Raw genomic sequence first — 26,074 nt, 5'->3', positions numbered from 1 at the left:
CCTTGATGATATCGCCATCATCTCTACTGTTACCTCCTTCTTCACTTCAGCTTTTAAGTGCACTCATTCTGTGAAAACACCTTTTTTTTAAAATAAGGAAGGAAAAATGAATTGACTTGATATTCTTACAAAATAAAAATATGACCCAAAATATACAGAACCATTAATATGAAATTCAAGATCTTCTTTCTCAGTGGAAAAAAATTAGAACCACATTGCTGAAGTCTCTCAACATTTCATTTTTAATTTTTCTAATAGTACATTCTTTAAAAGAAGTTAACAACTTCAATTCCAAATATAAGGATTAAATAATGCAAATGAAAAGCTGTCATTTTCAGTGAAGCTATTGCCTAATTACCCTGGAAAAAAGTATTCTTATGACTGAACTGATGCAAAAATCCCTTAGAAAAGCTTCATTTGTTGCCTGTAAAGAGTCTTCTTAAGGTCACTTTTACTTCTAGACTGCCCCCTTGTTTCCAGTGAAAGAGTTTTGCTTGGTAATGGCTTGTGGTTCCACAGTGTTTTGTGTGTGAAAAGCATAGACTAAGAGATACTACTGAAGTCGCTCAAATTGTAGGTTCTGTCATGAAAGGAAGTCCCAACACTGTAACATTTCCCCTTAATCTTCAGCAAGACACATGAAAAAAAAAAAAAAAAAACAAAACTCAAGTCCCAACTGAATTTTACTTTGATCATCATTTCCAGTGGCATTCAGAGGCTGCTGTGCGGTCAGACACAGAGCTTCCTTGAGGCCCCCGTGTGCTTATGAAGTACCTGCAGGTTCTGAGCATCGGCCCCAGCTCGGGCCAGGGGTCTGCAGACAGAGGCACCTGGTGGCTGCTGGGGCTCCCTGGGGTAAGCCATGGCACAGGAGCCCCGAAGCGCCAAGCTCGCCACGGTCTTCTTCTCTCAGAAGGCAGGGGAAGAAGCAGTGCTTCCAGACAGGACAGAGAAAAGCCTATGAAACAGTGCTCTCCAGTCACCAACCAGTTGCCTGTTCAGAGCTGGACTTTACTGCTGGGACAAGAGTGCACTCCGATTTGCTTTCATTTTTTCCAGACGCTTCACTAAGTGGCCGTTGCTCACCTCGAGCTCTTCTGTTTTATCCAATGCAGAGCGGAGCTGGGAACAGAGGAAAGGCAGTGAGCTTTGAGGAACTTGTTTCCTCCAAACATAACAGGGTTCTGTGTTACCAAAATTCCAATCCTACTGAAAAATAAAATGATAACTTGGACGCTGGTCACTCATGCTGCCTTTCCTCCTCTGAAACAACTGGACTCCAGAGAGGGAACACTCTTGGGGATCCTGATGGTTTTCTTTTTTCTTTTTTTTGAGATGGATTCTCACTCAGTCGCCCAGGCTGGAGTGCAGTGGCCCGATCTCGGCTCACTGCAAGCTCTGCCTCACGGGTTCAAGCGATTCCCCTGCCTCAGCCTCCCGGGACTACAGGTGTGCGCCACCACGCTCAGCTAATTTTTTGTATTTTAGTAGAGATGAGGTTTCACCATGTTGGCCAGGATGGTCTCGATCTCCTGACCTTGTGATCTGCCTGCCTTGGCCTCCCAAAGTGCTGGGATTACAGGCGTGAGCCACCGCGCTCGGCCTCTTTTTTTTTTTTTTTTTTTTTTTGAGACGAAGTCTCGCTCTGTTGCCCAGGCCAGAGTACCATGGTGTGATCTTGGCTCACTGCAACCTCCACCTTCTGGGTTCAAACAATTCTCTTTTCTCAGCCTCCTGAGTAGCTGAGACTACAGGCGCACATCACCACACCCAGCTAATTTTTTGTATTTTTAGTAGAGATGGGGTTTCACCATGTTGGTCAGGCTGGTCTTGAACTCCTGACCTCAGGTGATCTACCACCTCGGCCTCCCAAAGTGCTGGGATTACAGGCGTGAGCCACCACGCCCAGTGGGGATCCTGATGGTTTCACAAAAGGTAAGTGAGGCGTGAGGTAAACAAACACAAACAACAAGAGCTGAGCCTGGACTGCATGGAGAAGGTGGTCCCCACAGCCCTGGCAGCCAGAGTCCAAGGCAGGAATGCCTGAGGCCAAGACGGCCACACCTGGGAGCCAGGGCCATGGAGCCTGAGAGTCAGGCAGAAGACGAGCTGTAGAAGCCACATTAGCAGGGCATCATCTGGACCCACAGGGAGCAGGGCAGAGTGGGGGTGCCCGAAGCTGGGAGAACATGGTTTTGGAGGGGTGACAAGAACAGGGTCTACGGCTCTGCTTTCGATCCAAAACACTCAAGGAAGGTTGTTTGGGTCCTGGGACAGAAGTCCTGCCCCCACCTCACCAGCAGAGGCAGAAGCAAGCCCTTTTTGCAGGAAGTTTCCACAAGTTAAGCCTGGAGTATTCCTACAAATTAAAATCAAGCATAAGCTCACAAAACACTAAGGTGACAAACCATTTTGAGTGAGAGTCAACAGAAGCAATAAATGACAGAATTAGACCCCCAAAGACTGAGCATGTTTCAATTGTCAGATATAGAAAACCAAACAGCTGTGTATGAAATATTTAAAGAATAAGAATACAATTTAAAAAGAGGACATACATGAACATGCAGCAAGAAACTATCAGCAATGAAGATACTTTTTTTAAAAAAAGGTAACTAGAAAATCTTTGCAAAAACTTTAGGCATTATCCAACAGAGAGAGGTAAGGAGATAGAAAACATGAAAGAGAGATGGTTAAAAAATGTGGAGACAAGGAGAATCTCTCACATCCTGTGATTAGAGTTCCAGAGGGGAAAGTGGAGAGACTAAAAAAGAGGAATTATTTAAGGAGTTAATGGTTGAATATTTTCCAAAATCGATTTTTAAAAAGACTTCACAGATCCAAGAAACACTATATATCTCAAGCGGAAAGATTCCAATAAACTACATCTAACAGTAAAACTGTAGAAAATCAAAGACAAAGAGAACTTGAAAGAAACTAGAGAAGAAAAAAAAAAGTCCCCTACAAAGGACCCACCGTTAAAACAACAGCTTTCTCAGCAGCTCAGTGGAAGCCAGCAGATGGTGGCATAATTGCTATAATCATTGAGGAAAAAATGACCACCACACAGAATTGCATGTCCCTCAATGCTACTGTCCAAGAACAAGGATGAAACAAAAACATGTATGAACAAAAACAGGGAATTCACCACCAAGAAGTCTGCTCTAAAAGAATTTCTACAGTATGTACTTCAGGGAGGAGGAAAATGATTCTAGCACAGTCTGAGACACTAACAGGACAGACATATAAAATGGCCAATATGTAGTTATGTCAAACAAACATGGGCAATATAAAATAACAACAACAAAAACACAACAATAGTATTATCTGATATGTGGGATTTATGAAGGTCAAAAGTATTTATGTGTGGATGTACATGTATACATATACATATACACATATACACATACGTGTGAGGGTGTGCACGTCAGGCAGGAGGGTGAACCTAAAGTGCTCAAAAGTCCTTCTGTTGTACAGGAGGGGAGTAAAGATAGTGTTCAACTTTAATATTTTTTTAAGTTAAATAAAAATACCCCATGTGTGATCACTGAAAAGAATAGAAATTGAATATAAAATTTAAATTTGAAGAGAGAAAAATGACACACAAAAGACAGAACAAATGGTTATCCAGTCAGATGGTGAAAACAAGTCCAAATATACCAGTAACAAGGGACTAAAGGCTCTATTAAGATACGCAGATTTCAGATTCAATTAAAAACCACTGCCCCCTAGCTACATGCATCTAAAGGAGATCAGCTAAAGCATAACAACATAGGGAAGACTGGAAGCCAAGGGATGGAAAAATCAGAAGTGGACAAACACTAACCAAAAGAAAGCTGATGCAGCCACGTGAATACCCGACAAGGTCAACAGCAGCAGGGGCCAAAAGGATCACTACAAAATGACAAAAGGTTTAACTCATCAAGAAGATATCAGAATTTTAAACACCTAGTATCAACAGCCTCAACATACATAGGAGAAATAGGGAGAATGAGACAAATCCACCATCATCTTTTGGAAGAGCTTGACAGATCTCTATCAGCTACTGAGAATTTAAGCAGACAAAAGAAATCAGACCTGAATGCACACTTCACAGGTTTGATCAGTGGAAGTATACAGAATTTTGCATCCATAAATCAGAGACTACACATTCTTCTTAAACATATTTGAGACATTTACAAAAGTGAATCATGTATCAGGCTATTAAGCAAATATTAACAAATTTCAAAGACCAGGTATAACAGGGACCATGTTCTCTGACCATAGCAAAATTAAGCTAGAAGGTTAAATGGGCCAGGCGTGGTGGCTCATGCCTGTAATCCCAGCACTTTGGGAGGCCAAGGCAGGAGGATCGCCTGAGGTCAGGAGTTCAAGACCAGCCTGGCCAACATGGAGAAACCCCATCTCTACAAAAATTCAAAAATTAGCCAGGCATGATGGTGGGTGCCTGTAATCCCAGCTACTCGAGAGGCTAAGGTGGGAGGCTTGAACCTGGGAGGTGGAGGTTGCAGTGAGCCGAGATGGCGCCATTGCACTCCAGCCTGGGCAACAGAGTCAGACTCTGTCTCAAAAAAACAAATAAAATAAATAAATAAATAAATAACATAAAGAGGAGAGAAACGGCGTCTTTCGTTTCTCCTCCACAGTCCCTTTCCTACAGTTTAAATACAAAAGGAGTGATTCTTTCCCTTTTTTTTTTTTTTTATGAAACAGGGTCTCACTCTGTCGCCCCAGGCTGGAGTGCTCTGGCACGCTCATGGGTCAAAGCAGCCTTCACCTCCCAGGCTCAAGCAATCCTCCTGCCTCAGCCTCCCATGTAGCTGATGTAGCTGAGACTGCAGGCACGGGCCACCACACCCGGCTAATTAGTTTTTTGCACTTTATGTAAAGACAAGGTTTCGCTGTGTTGCCCACACTGGTCTTGAACTCCTGAGCTCAAGCGATTTGCTCACCTTGGCCTCCCAAAGTGCTGGGATTACAGGCGTGAGCCACCGCGCCTGGCCCGAGTGATCCTATTGAAACATAAATCAGTATAAGCCACTCCTTTGCTCAAAACCCTGCAGTCGCTCCCACGTTACACACAGGAGGATCCCAAGTCCTGTCCATGGCCTCCAGGGCCCTGCCTCACGGGCTGGGGTGCTCTGACTGCTCCCTCCACCCCCTCACCCCCTGCTCACTTGGCCTTCACCGCTCTGACTGTTCCTTGACAAAGGCAGTGCCTTGCCCCCAGCTCCCCTGCACGTGCTGATCCTTTGTGCGGAAGGCTTTCTCCCAGTTCTGCCTGGCTCACTCCCTGGGCTGTTCAGGCCTGTCCTTATACGCCACGAGAAGGAAAGTCTTCCTTGGCCACCTACCTAGAACTGCCCTGGCCTGGGCCATTCCGCACCCCACCCCTCTCCTGCCTGTGGTCACTTTTATTGACCTCTCTCTTTCAGAGCATAGGCTCTATGGAGGCAGAGACTTCTGTCTGTTAAGGTCACAGCTGCATCTCCAGCCCCTGAACCCATGCCCGGCATGCAACGGATGCTGTAAATCTTTGTTGAACAAACAACTTTGTCAAGTGTCTTCAGTAAGGTAAAATACGTGTTTTAATTGGGAAGGATGGTAATTTGGGAGTGTGACCAGCAGGTGGAGTGACAGCAGCTCGGCTTCTCAAGGGCACTTTCCATAGGGTGACCTGAGACAGCTGTGGCCTGGCCCTGGTGCCACACCCAGCTCTTGGCCACAGCAGGCCCATGGGCTCCTGGTTCCTCTACCTGGGCTCATTCTGCACGACACAAAAAATATTTGGAGCATAAGAGGCCTGCTACTCCTTTATCTCATTCCCTTGACGTTTATGGACAAGACCTATAGGAGATGCTCAAAACTGACAGGTGAACTAGATGATGCCAACAAGGGTCTGGCCCTAAGCGCTAACTGGCTGAGCCATGCCTTCCTTCATTAAGACACCAGCACTGCAGAATGGTGTGACCAGCTCAGGGGCAGATGTCACGGTAGAAAATCCTCTCTGTACTGTCCCCACTAGAGAAACACTTGCAGCCATTCTCTTCCTAGAAATTGCCTAGGAAATTTACCTCTCTTTGGAGTTTCCGTTTTTCTGCCTTAAGTTCATCTTCTATTTTTTCTGCATTTTCAGCCGCTGATTTGTAACGTGATACTTGACTCTCTAACCTTATTACCTAAAAGGTAGAAAAAAACCATATGTATAAATTGATAAGCCTGTTTTCTTTCTTCAGTTTCTTTACTTTGAGATCAAAGAGTGTGATTTAATAAAATGGGAGAATACACCATGTAAATACTTATAACATTTTGGACTATGGTGTGGGTTTGAGCCAAGCAAGCTATTATTAGTTCCTATTTCTGGGCGACCCTGTGCTGACACGATGGGGACCCACTTCCTCTGACCCCGTCCACCAGGGTGGTTTCCGCACTGCTGGCACCTTGCTGCCTGCTTCTTCTCCCGCTGCGTAGGGCTGTTATGTTGGAAACAGAACAGTATGTCCAGGCCGAATGGTGCTGGTAAGGGACAGGTTCCGCCAGGACCTCAGCTCCAGCCTAATCTCTCCTGGGGTGTGGGGGTGGGAGGAGGAAAGGACAGGGCGAGGGGTGAAAGGAGGCGGCTTTGGCATGGTATTCCCCAGCCAAGGTTCTGAGATGAAAGACGGCAGCAGCGAAGGCCTGCCGGACACCTTCATTCTGCTGCAATCAAAAGCACGCATTGTCTCTACCTGTCTCACATTTTTGTTTCTATAAACATTCTAAAAAGTTCCAGCCAAGTATACCCACAATGGAGGGGGAAACGGTACCTGTTTTTTTCCCTCTGTTTCTGGCTAGAACACAAATTGCCCCAGGGCCCAGTGTGCTAGAGGCAGGAGTGCCCCATGTCTAGACACCAGGGAGGGCTGGCCTCACTGCAAGAGAAAGGCTAAACGCCCAGGCAAGAGGGACGTCCCAGTAAGATGTGTTTAATTAGCTACATTATTTTATTTATTTATTTTATTTTATATTTGAGACAGAGTCTCACTCTGTTGCCCAGGCTGGAGTGCAGTGGCGTGATCTCAGCTCACTGCAACCTCTGCCACCCCGGTTCAAGTGATTCTCCTGCTTCAGCCTCCTGAGTAGCTGAGATTACAGGCGCCTGCCACCATGCCTGGCTAATTTTGGTATTTTTAGTAGAGACAGCGTTTCACTGTGTTGGCCAGGCTGGTCTTGAACTCTCGACCTTCAGTGATCCACCCATCTCAGCCTCCCAAAGTGCTGGGATTACAGGTGTGAGCCACTGCGCTTGGCCAATTAACTACATTATTTTTAAAGAACAAAATTTTAAAACACTCCCAAGCCACATTAGCTATTTTCTATAACTAATTGTTGTTGATAAAGGATTAGTATCTACTATAACAACTTAAATTCTAAGAATTCTTTCCTTCCTACTTGCTCTCTGTAAGAAACGGATGGAAAGACTTGCTGTCCTAACTTATCCCTCTTAGGACATTTTTGGTTCTAAAAATCTCGGCTTTTTTTGGTCCTCGGCCTTTCAGGGCTATTTCTAGCAAGTAAAACTCCAGTCAATCATCAGTTCTGCCCGTTGTTGCTTACACGTACATTTTGTTCTAATGCAGTTATCTCTTGCTCAGATTTTGCAAGTTTAAATTTGAGGTCGCTGATCTGTCTGTTGGCATCCCCTAAAGATTGAGAGAGAAGGAAAATCTGTTAAGCTCTTGGGCTTTTCAAATATTAAAACAATAGTTACTGGGAACCAAGCCCTTACTCTGTAATCATCTCGCAAATCTGTTAGTTCTGGCCCTGCCTCCACAACCTTCCAGAGCTGAGAGTAGGAGAAGGCACTCTCTCCCCATGAACCCAGGCTGGGAAAGTGCCTTCTGTCCCTGTGCTTGGGGCAGGAGACCTCAGGCAAGAGAGTGTCTATGAGTGAAGAAGACAAAGAGATAGTGGGGGGTAGGGAAAAGGGAGGAGAGAGACTGGGCGTAATTTTATCTCCCTTAAGACTGTTTCTAGTTTATTGGCATAAAAAAAAAAGCCTTTCATTTTTTTCATACAATCAACAGATCAAAAGATTGCTGTATCCAGCAGAGTAAATGTGGTTTCCATCAGCACAACATGTGGTGGTATCTTGGTGCACGTTTTTGGGCACCTGTTCTATTTCATAGGCTCAGAGAGAAACACCATTGTTCTGTCTACCTACCCATCCTTGTGCTTTTATTTTCAAGGGCTTTTGTGGGGATGTGAGGGAATGAGGGCATTCTTTGCCGTGACAGTTTTTTCTGCCAGCACAAGTATACTAAAACAGCACATATGAAAGCATTTACTTCTACACAAGAATTGACATTTACTTTGTAGGTCCATTACATGCATGTCTGTCCCGTTTTCCAAGACATCATCTTCAGATCGAAGATTGTCTAGTTTGCCAATCTTCTGTCTCTCCTCCAGCTGCCCTTTGAGTTTCTTAATCTGAAAACACCCGCCGGTAAAATATGTTAATTTCTCTATTCTGAATGAGACCAAAAAGCTGAAGTTAGAGCCCATTGGAAAGGAAGCAGCATGTCAACTGACAGAAGGAACTTTGTGTCCATCAGTACTCTTCTCAGAAACACAACTCGATGTACAATGAATGAAAAATGAATTACACTGTAACTCTGGGAGAAAAGTCATTTCTAAAGTGAAATTCTTCTAGGACTCAGGAGGAGATAGTACATGAAACACCTGCAATGTTTAAGACTCAGTAAGTCACCGTGCTATTCACTTTCTCTTTATTTACTAAGAAACCAGAAAGGGACACTGGAGCCTTCTGGGCTCCGATGTGTTGTAATTAAGTCCCCCAAAAGTCAAGTGCTTTCTCAGCGTCCAGACAAGCTGCAGGTGTGTTCAGAGGCGGTTTGCCAGCTTTCAGGGAGTTGGTCTCTAGCTAGCTTTCCCCTCTCTAAGCCAAGACAGAAACATGTCCAGTCGTCCCTCGGTATCTGGGGGGGGATTGGTTCCAGGACCCCTCAGACACCAGAATCTGTGCATGCTCAAGTCCCTGATATAAAATGGTGCAGTATTTGCAGAAACCTACCTGCATCCTCCTGTACACTTTAAATCACCTCTAGATTCCTTTTAATACCCAACACAATGCCTACAACTCACTTCATCTGTGTGGATTCGGTGCAGGACTCCATGCAGGGCAAATTCAAGCTATGCTTTTTGGAACTTTGTGGAATTTATGGTTTTTCTTTTTTTTTTTTTTTGGAATATTTCAATCCATGTTGGTTGAATCCACGGATATGGAACCCATGGATATGGAGGGCTGACCGTAATAGTTGGAATTGCAGTTAACAGTCAATGACTGCAGAACTTTCTGGCAACTAGTTGGTGGGGTCTCCGGGGGCTTTTCAAGTTTAACTTCCAATCTATGAAGAATTGTTGCAGGTGATCACCTGCCTTCCTACCCCACACACCAAGCACAGGAGACCCCTGATTAACGACAAACCAGAAGTGCATGCTGCTTTAAGGAAGTAAGTATAGAACTCATGAATGCATAGTTTCAAAAGATCACAGGAACTTCAAGAGAATCTTCCTACCATATTTAGTGCCTTCTCCAATTTTCGGAGAATCTTCAACAGAATGGTAGAAAGTAAGGCAAATACATTCGATTACGCTTATGAGCAGAAATTAAAGTGGTTGTAGAGTGATTTAATCACTATCCTGCATATAAAAAGATCAAATAGGATAACTGTTCAGTGTTTCTTTGTTTTTGAGATGGAGTCTTGCTCTGTCACCCAGGCTGGAGTGCAGTGGTGCGATCTCGGCTCGCTGCAACCTCTGCTTCCCGGGTTCAAGCGATTCTCCTGCCTCAGCCTCCCCAGTAGCTGGGATTACGGGCGCCCACCATCACACCTGGCTAATTTTTGTATTTTTAGTAGAGACGGGGTTTCACCATGTTGGCAGACTGCTCTTGAACTCCTGACCTCAAGTGATCTGCCCGCCTCGGCCTCCCAAAGTGCTATGATTACAGGTGTGAGCCACTGCACCTGGCCCGCTATTTCTTGAGGTAGGAGAGAGCAATGAAGATAAACATGGTTAAAACAACTTTGTTCAGCTGTAACAAAGAAATACCTGAGAGAGGGGTGCTGATCACCAAGAGTACAAAACTGACTTTTATGGACAAACAACCCATATGGACAAGAGAAGTGCTATTTGGAATGACTCAGTAATGCTCTTGTCTCTCAATGGTTAATCATTAATATTATTAAAGATCAATATATTTATTTTAAGCAGCAATTCAGTAAAATGTACCAAATTCAGTTCCACGGCTTTGGGTCTTTGAGACATCCTTATTAAACCTCATATGACTCAGGATGTTCTCTTTGGATGAAAATATTAACTTTGATGTTCTATTTGGATAACAATCTTAAGAACACCAGGTGGTTTGATAATGACTTTCAGGCATGATTAACTTAAGGGTTTTCTGAGTAAGCAAGAAGGAAGGATGGGCAAGTGGTTTCAGGTGCCCTGTTCGTGAACCAGTAAAGTAATAAAAAGATTGTTACCTGTTCCAATAAGCATTCCCGTTCATCAACCAGCTTTTTCAACCTAATATCTAAAGAAATCAGAAAGACACAGGTTTAGGTGAATCCGCATGCCGCACCTTTCAGCACATTGCTAAACTGAAGAATGATCGTTCAGGTTAGTGAAATGAATGATGGAAGTAGTTATACACGTACCACGGTGAATGAGGCCACAGACAGGACGGGGTGAATGAGGCCACAGCCAAAGGAGGTTGGGTCAACCTCCCAGAACATGCTTCACGTCAGGAGCAGCATCCGGCTGCATGCAAACAGGCTGCTAATCTTCTACCTTAGGTTAGCATGCAAGAACGCTAGGGCCAAACCACGCTGCAACACAAGATCTCACAGGCTTCATGGTTTAACATTATTAGCAATGTACAAACACCGAGAATCACAATTCAATAGCACCAACATTTTGAACAGACTCGCCTTTCTGAGTTTACATCCCAGATGTATTTATCTTTCTAACTTCCCTCATAGACTCATCGATGTCAGTGCTGTGACTATCTGTTTACAACCCTAAGTCCACTAACACCTCTGCTAAGCCAGTTATCAAAGCTGTTATTCTTTTGAGGAAGAAGGCAGTAATGGTTTAAGTGTCTGTAATTCCTCCCGCCCCCGATATATAAGGATGCATAAATGTTAAGTGTCTATAAATTCCCCAAACATCTCTCTGAAGGAGTGTCAAGTATTACAGTCTTCAGACTGCGGGGGAAACCACGGCTAGGGGAGGGTTTAGAGGTTTGGGCCAAATCCCACACTAGTTTAAAGGCACAATCAGAATGCTGGAGTGATGACAGTGATGATAACGTATGCTGCGCACTCACTCTGACACAGATGCAGTTCTAGCAGCTTTGACATCATCAGCTTGTTTCAGCCCCAGAAGCCCTATGGGTGGGCTTCATTATAGCCTCCTTCTATAGATGAGGCTCAGAGGCCCAGAACCACTAAGCAAGTTTCTTAAGGCCTTGCAGCCCAGCCACAGGAACACTCCCCTAAACCCTGCACCCACTGTTTTTCCAGATCTAAACTCACACCTGAGTCAGACCCTGACTCAAAGCTCTTAGCCCACTAGGACACTGCTCTCATGCGGCCTACCTCCAGATTCTTCATAGAATGAAAAACTAACCTTGATTAGCCATGTGAAAAGAAAATAATTCATATAAAATGCATGTTCATTTTCATTTAAAAAATCATCTAGCCACATGCTAATCCAAGTTACATTTTTCTCTAATTATGTTTTCCAAAGATCCTAAGTTGTTGTTTTGAAAGGCACAGTAAAACACCAGATAATGTTAAGCACAATATAAATTTATCATCCTTTTGAGTTCTATTTTAATTTACAGTCAAATTACTTCTGACAGATGTTTTACTCGCTCCCCCCCATAACCCACCCAACATTGAAACAAAACATTTTTGCAGTTATAAACCTGATTCTTTTGCCCAATATCACTTTTCATTTTCTTATATGTTTTAATACTCCTACATACAAAAACTACAGGCATCATAAGAAACACTGAATACATCAGAATGTGATCTTGAAGCTCAAGCATCTATTGTACAATTGTTATTGTTTTCTTCTAGAAAACTTCAAATATTCTAGATAAGCACTAGAAAATAAGTGTTAAAATGGAATAAGAGTGAAAGCAAAATTGATACAGGTAATCTGACATTTAGTTGTATAGTGAGAACATTATAAATAGAGCAGAAACTTTTAAGGAAGAGAAATTTTAAAGGAGACTTGGACAAGAAAACAAGAACAAAAGAGTTTGAAGAAAACGGAAAAAGAAATGAAGCAAAATAATTTGACATGAAGAAAATAAAGAGTACTAGTTTTCACAGCGTTAAAAACCACCAAGTCTATATTGTTGAATGAATAGTGGCACATCACCGGTACACTTATAGTGTCTGTATAGTTGGGAAAATTTTCCCTGTATCAGCCACCAGCCATTCACATGTTGAAAAATATTGAAGAGAGGCAGTAGATAGGGACAAAGAGAACAAAAGGGTTTTCCTCTTGAAAGACAAAGTTTTCTCCACGTACGACTATCACACTGAACAAGTACATATTCTGAACATAAGACATGCACACACAAACACCCCTCCCTTTCCCTTAGGGGCGCAGACGTTTAGAACAAATCTTACTGTTGTGTTCCCTTGGCTGGTGGCCATGGGTGGTATGCCGTACAGGATTGGGGGGTGGTCTCCCAGAAAGGGAGTCTATCAATAGAAAACAGGAACCCCAAACCATCTAAACTCCCCAGAATTAGCATTCAGGGTCCTAGTGATAGTGGAAACAAGTGTTCAGGTCATTAGGTCTCCTGTTAATTGCAAATATTAAAAATTATGGAACGTGATCAAGGTCATACATTTCTTTTAAGGTCTTACATTCTTGAAAACTGTTTAAAAACTTGATTGCTGTCCAACCTTTGTATAACAACCTATAAGTAAAAATCCATCTTCCTCTATATTTTTGACATACACCCATAATTATACTTAATTATACTTTTGAAGGAAGATTTACATTTATATATGGGAGCTACGTTCTGGTTTGGGACTGAAAAATATCCAAGCTTTTTGATTTCAGGTGTCAGTAACCAATGTTTTTCTCTATTCTGTATGATAGTGAAACCCCAGTGGTCTAGGTTCGTCTGGGGATATGGCTGGCAGGCAACCTTTCGATTCTTTTCTGAGTTTGAATCTTTTGACGCTATAATCTTTCTAAATTTCCCTATATGTTTCTATACCTTCTTACATGGAATATAGCTAAGTCAACTTTCTTTTTTTCTTTCTTTTTTTTCAGACAGGGTTTCACTCCATCGCCCAGGCTGGAGTGCAGTGGTGTGATCACAACTCACTGCAGCCTCGACCTCCCAGTCTCAGGTGTTTCTGACTCCTAAGTAGCTGGGACTACATGGGACTACATGCACATGCCACCATGCCTGGCTAATTGTTTGTATATTTTTTTTTGTAGAGATGGGCTTTCATCATGTTGCCCAGGCTGGGCTTGAACTCCTGGGCTTAAGTGATCCGCCTGCCTCGGCCTCCCAAAGTGCTGGGATTATAGGCATGAGCCAATGTGCCCGGCCTCAACCATTTCTTGGTAAGTTAAGGGCCTTCACAGTAACATCAATTACTGTGCTTGGCTATAAAGTCACTACACTGGAGAGCAGATAACTGATGTTCAGAATGAAGGCTCTGAAGTCATCGAGAAATGGTTTGGCTGCTCAGAACTCTTTCTTTTTCCTTCTTTTTTGCTCACGGATTTTCAGCTGTCCATTCCCTACTGGAGGGCTGGGTCCAACTGCTTGTTCACTGGTACAGTGCCTTCCATGTACAAAGTGACCAAACCTGTTTATTAATTAAACAAAGGAGTGGTGAATCACTGAGACGGCTGGATGGCTGAGCTGAGGGGTGTGACATGTGCCCAACGTCCTGCAGGGTGCTGGTGAATAACATAAGAAATAACTTTTTTTTTTTTTTTTTTTTTTAGCACAGGTATTTTTGAAAGCAAAATAAGGTTTTCTTTTTTCCCCTTTCTCGTAATAAATGATAAAATTCCGAGTCTTTCTCACTGCCTTTGTTTAGAAGAGAGTAGCTCGTCCTCACTGGTCTACACTGGTTGCTGAATTTACTTATATTCCTAACTGTTCTGTATATGCTGCATTGAGACTTACGGCAAGAAGAAATAATTTAAAATGGCTTGATGATCTCACCATTTAGTGACCTTGGTTGTCGAACTGCTTTCCAAGAGCCCTTTAAAGGCAGGAATGAGAGCTGTTTCCAGTATGCATTCCAATATGAATGCAGCTTTGCTAAAGTTAGAGACATAAACGAAAATCCTGTGAAGTCCTATAGAGCCCTTGGACTTACTTCCTAGCAAGCATTTATCATCCCCACCATCCTCTACTTCAGGACACTTGAGCAGAAACAGTCAAGGTTTTTGCTGCTTTCTCATCCTACTCTTCAAAACATTCTAAGTATTGGCACATTTAAGCACAGCAATAGATGAAGACCGTTTTCAACTGAGGCTGCACATCAGAACCACAGATCACAGGAGATGGTGTGGGACGATCGTCTCAATTCTCCCAGTAATGCCCATGCTAGCCCCAGGCTTGATGCCAGGAGGGAAGTGCATTCCTTACTGAGGAAGGGCATCAGGTGTGGGTCTTCCATGGAACCCCAACAGGAATCAGCAACCCCAAGCAGATATTACTGGAAAGGTGGTATTACATACAACAGTAGTCAGACTCAGACTTCAAGCAGCCCAAAGAGTGGAACCATAGTCTTGTACAATTATAAAATGTTTTTATTTCAATTACATAATAACACTTACGTTTTCCTCAAATTTTATTGAGGTTTTGGTCTTTTTGCATTCAATTCCGTCTTGTAACAGTAATATGAATCCACAAAATTTCATAAAATGTCAATAACACTCATAAGGTACATTCCTTTGTGATTTTATATTTTACAATATTAAATCTAACTTTACAATTATTTTTAAATGTTTCTTTATATAGAAAACAGATATTTTCTTCAGGCAGATCAAAACAAGAATTTTCTAATAAGAATATACTGGGACATAACAAATGAAAATATTTATACCAAAATACCAAAAGTGATTCAGCTCTTTAAAATATCCTACTATAGTCTAATTAGTAGTTTGTACAAGAACAAGTAACCTTTTTTTACTGCTCTTTTGAATGATGATTAGAAATTCAAACAAAGTATTTTAAGGTTCAAAAACTTTTTTTTTTTTTTTTTTTTTTTAGAGACAGGGTCTCACTCTGTCTCCCAGGCTAGAGTACAATGGTGCAATCATAGCTCACTGCAGCCTTGAACTCCTGGCCTCAAGCAATCCTCCCACCTTGGCTTCCCAATGTGCTAGGTTTACAGGCGTGAAAACTGTTTTGTGTGTGTTTTGTATTTTTTTTTTTTTTTTTTTAGACAGAGTTTCGCTCTTGTTGTCCAGGCTGGAGTACAATGGCTTGATCTTGGCTCACTGCAATCTCCGCCTCGCAGGTTCAAGCGATTCTCCTGCCTCGGCCTCTGGAGTGGCTGGGATTACAGGCACCTACCACCACGCCCAGCCAATTTTTTGTATTTTTAATAGAGACAGGGTTTCACCATGTTGGCCAGGCTGGCCTCGAACTCCTGACCTCAGGTGATCCACCTGCCTTGGCCTCTCAATGTGCTGAGATTACAGGCATGAGCCACCACGCCCGGCCAAAAACATTTAAAAAATGACTGTCCCTGCTCAAATACTGCAGTAGGAAATGTAATTTGACATATATCACTTCCAGAAAAAAACTTTAAATCTTTCTGTAAAATGAATTTGATACATCATCAGCACGAAGTGAAGTTAAAATCTCTTACAAAGTAAATTCAGGTATGTCAACAATGAGATCCAAAAGCATCGGTTCAAGATCAAAGACTTATATGAGTTGAAGGCAAATAAAGCCCCTCGTGCTTTCAGACATTTATTTGTTATCCTTAAAATGATTATTGTTCTAAGGTGCAAATCATTCAGTGACCTATTTGCTTTTTGGCTGTTTATCTCCTTTAAATAAAATACCATACAGGTTCTAATGTACATTTTAAAATCAAATATGAAAGTACACATGTGAACAAGACATTAATTTAAATTTCAATTATATTCATAATACAGAAGTTTAAGAATGCTATTTGGTCATTTCAGTTAGATGCTGATATATTTGGTCAAGAAAACCCACATTCCTATCAGCCTAAGGCAAATAGTAAATGCTTCTATTTTTATTAAGTGGACTATAAACAGTAGACATTATTGTTTGATACTACTGGAATGCTCTCAATTAGAACATACATTGATAACAAATATGTCTTTCTAATCTGGGTGATAACCTCAATGATTACATGGAAATCTACAAGTAACAGTCTATAACTTAAAGCAGTAGGTCACCTGGTGATTGTCATACAGTGCCTCTCTGTGAATTTAGAACATTCTACTTACATTGGCAGTGGAGAGAAAAGAGCCCCTCACACTCAGACTTCCTGTGCACCACGCCTGCCGCCTGCCTCAGCTTAGGACATGGTACAGTCTTCTTTGCTTTTGCCCTTCTCATTCCCTCCTCTGGGATCTTCTCTGCTTTCTGGATTGAAGTCCCCTGGCTCTCCTCCTGGTGCCGACAAGTCATCGTTTTCTAGGCTACTGCTGTCTACAGCTTTCCTGACGGTCTGACTTGGATGTTCTGACATCCCACACCTCTCTGTACTTTCTGCTTCACAGGCATCACTAATGTCCTGTGAGGGACTTTCATGTTCGGGCAGGGTGCAGCAATCTGCGTCTTCGCTCTCTGGTTCTGCAGGACTGCTTTGAGTGGCACCATCTATTTTAGCATTATCTTTTGCAACACCTTCATCTAATTCTTCACCACCAGCCCTCGGGCCTGATGATTGAACTGTGTCATCCTCAAAATCTAATGTGTCTCCATCGGCTAGTACCTCCTCAGCTGCTGTTTGTACCTCATCGCCTTCTTGGTCAAGTTTTCCATCCAACTTAATTTTAGGGTTCTCCGGACAATCAGCATTTTCACTGCTTTCTGCTGCAATTTTCTGTTTTGGATTTTCAGTCACCTCGTTTTGGGCTTCCACTGCTGACTTTCTGTCAGTACACTTTACCTGCTCTTCTTCCTTAATTTCACTTAAATCTGTGTTCTGATACGTTAACTCTTTTTTAACATCTTTAAGGGTTTCTACGGGTACTGGGGATTTTTTCTTCTTGTTTTTCTTTTTCTTGTTCTTTGTCTTCTTCTGCGATGAGTCCAATGCCTCTCCCTGTTGGTCATTCTTTTCTTCATCGGGCTCTTTCATATCTAAGGGTTCATTTTGAGTGTCTACTGTACTCGGACCTGTCGCTTCCTGACCACTGCCCTCAGTTCCTGCTGGAGAACCAGGAACTTCTGTCTTGATTGGTTTCTCATCCCTTAATCCTGTTTCTTCACCCTCTTCCTCGTTGTGATCCCTACCTGCTCCTGTACTCTGCGCTGGAACCTCCTTGGGCTCAGCTGCTTCCTGGTTGGTGAATTCTTTCTCTAAACTATGCCCTGTGCTTGTCTCTAACTCTTGGGGGACCTCTACCATACATTTGTCATCATGATAAACTGTGTCATCACTATGCCCTAAAGAACACGAGGCCACTGTGCCTGCCTGCTCTCCAACCTGAGTCACTGCTGCCCCTCCCACATTCTCTGTGTGGCTCCCACCATCTAAGTCACTCCAACAGTTGGACGGCTCAAGGGAAGTTCTGGTCCTGTCATCTGGTGCACCCTTGACCTCATTTGACTCAACCTGTACTGTGTTTTCAGGGAGAGAAGTGCTCTCAAGAATTTGGCTTTGAACCTGTTCCTCATAGGTAGCACCTGCTAAGGCTCCTAGGAATGGGGCAGTGTCTTCAGAGGATTTCTGGTCCTTGGTATTCTCACCAGCAGGGAATACCTCTATGTCCACACAGTCCTTCACTGTGTCCTCTGTGTGTTGTTCTTTCTCAGTATTGTGCAAGATTTCTCTTTTCCCCACATGCGCCACGATTTCATTTTTCACCTCCACTTCACTGGCTCTTCCTAAAAGACCATTGAGAAAATTGAAGGGACCCCATGATGTGGTGGCCACAGAATTTACATTAGAATGTAAACACATGTTCTAAATCCCACCCACCCCTATTCCTAAAGAGACAGTCATCAAAGAGTCATGAGAAACAAGCCTTTGCCAGTTCTGTGCGGCAAAGCAGCAGTTGCATTAGTAAATTTTGGGTCAGTGAGGGCCACTGCCACCACATCAAAGGCCAGAGTGGCTGCTGGTGCCATCTTGTGTGGACAGATTTTTAAAGGTGAAGTTAAGTTTCGACAAATAGAAGGAACTCTGGATCAGGCAGCCAAACAATCCACAGTGATGGGTTTAGGAACGGACTGAAGGTTCGATTCCCCACTCTCACTTCTCAATGAACAACTTGACAACTTGTACTTTTGCAGCTGTCAAACTGCACTGCATGTCACACAGCCCTAAAAGCAGCTTTCAAGTAATTTTTTAAAAGAATATTCAGTGCACTTTTAGAAATGCAGCCTCAAGGTCAATCTCAAGGAAGATGCTTTTGAAATAGCTCATATGAAAAGAAATCTATCTTCTGCCACTCAACCATTGTTTTCCTGAGAAAACACCCTGTGTCCGTGGTCCGTGCCCTGATACCTCTACTCCCATCCCCTAAGGGACTAGGCAGAGAGGACCAGCAGGAGGCAAATGTTGAAGATCAAGATGACCACTAAATTAAATGATAAATTATTCATCGTCTAAAGAACATCAAACTGTTTTGGAATTTTTGGATTATCCAAACAAAACCCCAGCAGATTAGATACAGTACTATGTTACTGAAAGTCAAAGCTAGATAATTTTATAGCCCAGTGATCTCCATGGTGGGGTGCCCATATCCCAGGGAAAATGGGGGAAATATTAGGAATTCTATTTAGAGTTTTACTCTAAAACTTCTTTGCATATATTTTACAATGTACATTTTATATCAGTGAAATAGTATACATACATAGATTTAAAATAAACATATATATTGGATCCTACAATTCTTTACTGAAGGAATATGTGATCAAAAGTCATTTGAAGGCCACTTTCAAAACCGACATTTCTGGTTCTTAAAACATTTCACAATGGCTATCAAAGATTTATAAAATGTGTATTTGAGTAAGAGCAGCATAATCAAATTGCTAGCTATTTGGGTAGCTCATATAAAGGTATGATGGAAATTAATTAATTTACCTTTTTTCAACAATGGTATATAGATATTATATACATATCTAGAGATGAAATCTTGCTGGGTTGCTAGGCTGGCCTGGAATTCCTGGTCTTAAGTGATCCTCCAGCCTTGGCCACCCGCAGCGCTGGGATTAGAAGTGTGAGCCACTGCACTTGGCCACAACTTTTTTAACACAATTGAAAAGAGCTGTGTTTCTTTAATAGTCATAAAGATAATGAATGAGGTACCTCCCTGGAATGCAAGGCCTGAGAAGATGGGGCCTGGCGGTGTCTCCATTTCCATAAATAAAAAGAAATAAGATGAAAGCTTCTAAATTAAAATGAAAAGTCATGGACCCTGACTTTATTCCAGCCTCTCTGTAAAACATTGGAACACAGAGGGTGACCAGTGACAGATGAGGCCTCACTTGCACGCTGCAACTTCAGGCTGCATGCCAGAATCTGAAGGTTTCTCCCAAAGCCAACTCTTATGACAAATTATGACAAATCAGATCATTGAAAATGGTATAAAATATTCCTCTGATCTACTGGATTCCCCAGTTTTATATTCTTTCAGAAGCAAACACGTGGCATACAAAGGAGGATCCCCTCTGACAAAGGTGGGCATACTCAGACTCTCAGCACTGCCACACCCTCTACCACGGCCGCCTGCCCACCTCGAGTGGTGGCTTGAAAACGGCAACACAGACAGACCTGCTGTCCACAGACACCCCGTATCCTCAAAACGCTGAACGCTGCCTAGGATGTCGATGTTGGCTTGCAAATATGGCCAACTGACTTGACAGCCTCAACTATTCTGTTCTTTTGATAATTCTGTCATAGAATTGGCTTAAAAAGCCACACTTTATACGTACATATATATATGTGTCTGAGGAAAACCAAATAGTACTCTGCACATTGTTACTTAATTTTGAGACTATTTTCCTTTTGCCTTCACAGTCTTGCTTGGTAGCTTTGAGCAGCAAAAGAAAAGGTACACTTGAGCCATTGATGGTGCACTACACAGAGAAGCACGCCAGACAACACGTGGGTGACCACACCGGGTGGCAAGGAAATTACCATGAAGTGATGAAACAAATGGCATGCTGGTGACTGTTAACCCATCGGTGACGGTGCTCCAACCCCAGCAGTACATGGAGGGTGAACCAATGCTGAGTGGAAAGGTGTGAGGAGCTGAAGGAAAGCAAATACTTACCTAGGGTCCCATCCCCTGTCGACTTGAGGGCACTTAACTCTTCTTTCGTCATCTTGGTAGGACCTTGGTATCCAACATTATTGAGAGTGTCAGAAGTCTCTCCATTGGTAGCTATTTCTGAATTTAGGATTATTCCATGTTTCTGGGAACAAAAATAGGCTCATCGTAATATTTACTCAGTGATATTAGGTTAAACTCTGTTTTAATACAACTAATAAAAAAGAAAACCATTTCTTCCTGAAGTACAGGGTAACTCCACAGAGACAGAGAAATGCTGGGGTGCAGCACTCGTGAATATTCGGTCAACACACACAAATGTGGGATATCGTCCTCCAAAGGCTACTTCTTTCTCAGATGTTCCAATCCATGCTTTCATTTGCTGGTGACAAGCTACTACTTCCACCAGGCACCCTTTTTAACTACAGGTAGGCCTGTGGGCTGCCTCCAAGTGGAGCAGTAAGCAAGTCACTGTCAAGCGACCTTTCATTTTAAAACCCTGGTTGCATTCTTTAAAAAGAGGAACCAGATAAAGAAAGAAATATATACATGTTCTGAAAGAGACATATGAAACTTATGTTAAAGAAGGAATTCAGAGGTGGCTAGAACATTCAGTATATTCAAAAGAAACAGAGTTCACTGAAAACAGTGGCACTTCCCAACTGCAGACATCACTCACCCACGCCCTCCTGCCGCCTGCGGCTCTCTCCCTTGTGTGTGAGGAACTCCCCTGAACTGATCACCTCTTCGAGGAGCAGAATTATGAATCTTAGCTCTAAGCCTGTAGCTGGCTGGCTCACTGCTCTGGCTTTGACCCTGGAGGCCAAGCAGCAGATGGTGACGGTTCAGGAACCCGCCCACCAAGAGTGCTGCCATTGGCGCTTCACCTGTGTCAAGCAGCAGCTGAAGACGCCTTGGCGTGGCCCACGAAGGACAGGGAACCTTCTCCCACCTGTAATCTAGTAGGTCTCAAAGTCTAATTAGCAGGATCCTTGCCCAAACCACTTACCCAAGTCACTGTTCATCTAGAGAAGTCCTTAAATTGGGGGTTTTAATATAAAGAGGCAAATTAATTCTCTAAGTCTGAGTAATATCCTGGAGAATTTACTAGTGAGTATGAGAAAAATTTAGATAATATATCAAAAAATTCTTGTATTCAAGATCGGCTATGTTTATTAACATCAAAAGGCCTTGGGCACCACCCACTGAATCTACATTTATTTTACATCTCATCGCTGTCAGTTAACCCAAGAGATGAATTATTAACAGAACTAAATGACATAAAATTAACTATGTACACACATATTCACAGAATCCCAAAATTTGCTGTTGTCACCTGGATTTTTTTTTTTTTTTGATAAAACTGTACTTTGGCTTCATACCTTTAATTCCTCTTTCAGCGTGACTACTTCTTCTCTAAGATCATCCCGTTCACTCCTTACGGAATCAAAGAACTCTTTCTGCCTCTCTAATGCCTGAGTGTGCAGCAGAGCCAAGAGAAAGAAGAAGATTTGCACAGATGAGCAAGTTACTTCAGAAGCAGGAACCAGAAGGAGGCTTCTACCATCTAAAACGCTAGTGGACTCTAGACATTAAAGAGACTCTGCCTAACAAAATTCAAGGATTAAGCTTTTCACTTGGTATATATAATCCAAGAAACGTTACTGTTCATACTCCACGAAAGACATGTGCATTTTGAAGCACACGAACACAGCATGGGGCCCAGAGGTTACTATATTTGCATCGCTTTCTAGCTTTGTCTGCGTGTTCACAGCTGCGTTAGAGTTAAACAAAGTCTCCACTTGAATGAGGGATCAGTAAAGAGAAAGGATTGCCTAAGCACCTCCCAGGACAGCTGTTGTAGCCATTTAGACTATTTGTATACACCGATCCTTGGTATCCATCATCTCAGATAAACAAAGTGGTCCTAAAGTGTGTGTGCATGCAGACACACACACACACACACACACACACACACAATCCTAAGTGCTGATGAGCACAACAGTAGAGACACAGTGTGGGTGTTGAGGTAATGTGCCGATGGTTTGTGCAGGTATCTCGACGTCTTTATCAGAGCTATGTGTATGAATCACTATTTTGGGGAAACCATTTGTCGTTACCAATCGCAACAGTTACTTCGTGGGGTTCTGTTCCCCCTATTCTTCCATTCTAAGTGTAGAACTGCCTCTTCTCTTCTTGTGGAGGGAGAAGGGTATGTGGAGACCTTCCCTGGGGAAGATTTCAAGGTGGGGATATCTGCTGGTGGTGCTTAGATTTTTTTCTCAAAGCACCGCCGGGCAGATAATCCCAAGAAGTCTGGCCTTGCCCACATCAGACCTCCTCAGAGTGTCCTCCTCACTCCAGGTATTTCAACAACCACCAGCCCGGGCCACCCACGGGGCAGGCAGAGCGCACAGCTACACATTCATAAGACCCTCCATGGAGAGTCCATGTCACATTCCAAGTTCATATCAATTTGGATAAGTTAGTGTGTTCACTACTTAATAAAATTAAATAAATTAATACAACTTTGTGTCACGTGGGAGTTGCATGCATACTCAGACAAGCGGTTTTGCAAACTAAAGACTCTGAGAAAACTCTATTTGCTAAGCAGGCTGCCCATCTGAGTAGATTTTCAAGACTTGGGAATCCTACCCCTATCTTTTTGTCTTTCCACTCTATTGTTTCCTGAAGATCAGAAATCTCCCTGATAGAACTCGCCTGTTTCTGCTGTAGCTGTCGGATTTCCTGAGGAAAGGAACAGATAGAAAGCAGATAAAGGGTTAAAGAGGAAGAAAAACCCCAGCCCGAGAGATAACCTGAGAGCTGGGACAGTGAGTGAGGCTGCAAGCACCCTTTCACCTCATCTACCCTGAATTCATCGTCAGCATTCTAGGATTTTTTTCCTTGTCCTACTCCCGGCTTCAAGCAGTGCAGGAAGAAAACCTGCTTTGGGTGAAATTCTCACTTCAGGGCAGCAGTTAAAGAACCGATTAAGTCAAAAAATTAAAAACCAACCCTGTATTAGTTTCTTATTGCCATTGTAATGAATCATCATAAATTCAGCAGCTTAAAACACAAATTTATTCTCTTGCAATTCTAGAGGTCAGAAGTCCAAAATGAGTCTTATGGGCTAAAACCAAGCCTTTCTGGAGGCTCTAGGGAGAATCTGTTTCTCTGCCTTTTTCAGCTTCTAAGACTGAGCTACTTTCCTTGGCTCATGGCCCCTTTCTCGCATCACTCCAATCTCAGCTTCCTGTGTCACATCTTCTACTTCTGCCTTTGACTTGCCTTCCTCTTACAAGGACCCTTGTTCCATCAAATAATCCAGGATAATCCCTTCTCTCAACGTCTCTAATCACAACTGCAGAGGCCCTTTAACCATGTAAGGCATCATATTTACAATTTCTAGGGATCTGGATGTGGACAACTTTGGGGGACCATTATTCTGTCTACCACACCTCCCAAAACAAACACAAGATCACCGAAGAGTAGGAATGTTCACCAATGAGAGGGACTGTTTCGTAAATCTAGGGACGGAGAGTTAGCCTAAACTCTCAGATTTAAGAAAACTGAAAACTTTAGTAATTGCCATGGAATGAATTGTGTCCCTCTAAATTCATCTGTTGAAGGCCTAATGCCCAATGTGACTGTATTAGGAGATGGGGTTTTTACGAAGTAATTAAGGTTAAATGAGGTCATAAGAGTGGGGTCCTGATCAAATAGGATTAGTGTCCTTATATGAAGAGACATCAGAGACTTTGCTTTTTCTCCACCGTTTGAGGAAGGATACAGTAAGAAGGTGGCTGTCTGCAGGCCAGGAAGAGAGGCCTCACCTGAACTTGATCTTGGACTCCCAGCCTCCAGAATTGTGAGAAAATTAATTTCTGTTGTTTAAGCCACGTAGTGTATGGTATTTTATTACTGCAGCCTAAGCTAAGACAGTCATGGCCTGACAAAATGCTCCAAAGGGAAAAAAGGAAAAGAAAAGCAGGAGAATGCTACCTACCTCGAGCATTTCCTCTCTTTGTTTCAGGGCCTCCTTGACTTCAGCAAACTGAAATTGCAGTATACTGTGGGCGTGTTTTTCCCTTTCAAATTCCTGTAAAGGAGAGAAACAGCACTAAAGCAGTGGAATACCATGTTTCTGGCATGCCAGTTCAGGTTCTCATGATTTATAGTTTCTGTGGAACAAATCACCTGCTACTACATCATCACAATCTTCAAGGTCTTTTATTTATTATTTAGACATTTTTTTGAGATGGAGTCTCGCTCTGTCGTCCAGGCTGGAGTGCAGTGGTGTGATCTCAGCTTACTGCAACCTCTGCCTCCCGGGTTCAAGAGATTCTGCCTCCTCAGCCTCCCAAGTAGCTGGGATTACAGGCGCCTGCCTCTGTGCCCGGCGAATTTTTGTATTTTTGGTAGAGATGGGGTTTCACCATGTTGGCCAAGCTGGTCTCAAACTCTTGACCTCAAGCGATCCACCTACCCCAGCCTCCCAAAGTGTTGGGATTACAGGCACGACCCACCATGCCTGGCCTTCAAGGCCTTTCAAACAACACAAACAGATTCCTCTGGACTTTATAGATGATGCCTGAGGACTTACTGTCAAATTAACCTGAGGAGTTGATGCAATCAACAAGGATTTTCTGATTTCTTATCTACAGTGAAGCAAGAGCCAAGGAAGGGCCCCCCCAGGGAGCCTGGTGCCTTCCACAGCACTGTGCTGAGAACCTGGGTGAGGCTGCCCTGCAAGGACTTACCATAAAATGGCCCCTGCTGAAATATGACAAGGAAGACTCTTTGGGATACAAAGGAGATAAATATGGCCTATTTAAGCATCTCTCATCAACAGCTGGTGGCCAGCTCTGTGCTTCGGGGCTGCCCCTTAAGGGACAAAAACAGGAGAGTTTGGGGGAGCAAGTGAAGAGCCTGCAAAACCTAGCTGCTCCTCAGGCCTGGCCTTCTCCTGAGGCTCAGCCCAGGAACCTGGCAGCTCGGCTTTGCTGTTTTCCTGCCCAGTCACAGCAGCGCATTCCCTGGTGACGGCCTGAGACCCAATTCACTTTGCTGACAGCTTACAGGCCTGCAGGACGCTCCTTCCCTAGACCTGTCAGGTGGGTGATCTGAGATGGGATCTGGCCTGAGCTTCTGCTCACCCTGGCACTTCTGTTCACCTACTTCCTTTAGCTTGGGGGTGGCTGGTGTCCTCTTGGTTATGACAAGGGCCCTCCTGTGGGGCTTTGCATGGCCCCTGTGTCCATCTCAGGACAGCATTCTAGCACCATCCAGCTTCTCTGGAGTGAGACTCGGGAGTTTTCAGTCCACTGAATGATGCCTAATGACAGCGTTGCAGGAGGACTGCAAGTGCATTACAGGCCCCGACCCGAGGCAGGGTTGGGATGTGCTCTCCACTCCTCCGTTCCCACATGACATCAGTCCTGTGAAAAGCTCCCCTCTTTCAGAGTTCAGCTATAAGGAGCTTTGTGAGAAAAATCTTCTTTGGCTTACAACTCAATTCTAC

General features: G+C 43.2%; 1 protein-coding gene across 30 annotated transcripts in view; it reads right to left on the bottom strand.

The window, feature by feature from the left end:
- Positions 1 to 219: 219 nt before the first annotated feature.
- LRRFIP1 (LRR binding FLII interacting protein 1) overlaps positions 220 to 26,074 on the bottom strand; it is a 158,573-nt gene continuing 132,718 nt past the window's right edge. For 15 of the 30 annotated variants that reach the window (XM_063645783.1, XM_063645785.1, XM_063645784.1 and 12 more), the window contains 5 exons: positions 24,560 to 24,652; positions 23,206 to 23,298; positions 21,933 to 22,025; positions 20,554 to 20,695; positions 14,856 to 18,160 (listed from right to left, as the gene is read on the bottom strand). In XM_063645783.1, coding sequence (XP_063501853.1) covers positions 16,623 to 18,160; positions 20,554 to 20,695; positions 21,933 to 22,025; positions 23,206 to 23,298; positions 24,560 to 24,652 — 1,959 coding nt within the window. In that variant the 3' untranslated portion in view covers positions 14,856 to 16,622. Of the gene's footprint in view, positions 1,123 to 6,071; positions 6,177 to 7,599; positions 7,680 to 8,348; positions 8,467 to 10,544; positions 10,595 to 14,855; positions 18,161 to 20,553; positions 20,696 to 21,932; positions 22,026 to 23,205; positions 23,299 to 24,559; positions 24,653 to 26,074 lie in introns of those variants that run through there. The other 15 variants (XM_063645786.1, XM_063645795.1, XM_063645799.1 and 12 more) reach the window with 4 other exon arrangements.

The sequence above is a fragment of the Symphalangus syndactylus genome, chromosome 8 (assembly GCF_028878055.3).
Source record: "Symphalangus syndactylus isolate Jambi chromosome 8, NHGRI_mSymSyn1-v2.1_pri, whole genome shotgun sequence".
Classification (NCBI taxonomy): domain Eukaryota; kingdom Metazoa; phylum Chordata; class Mammalia; order Primates; family Hylobatidae; genus Symphalangus; species Symphalangus syndactylus.
Note: the sequence above shows the minus strand (reverse complement) of the source record. Positions and strands in the feature narration are given on the sequence as shown.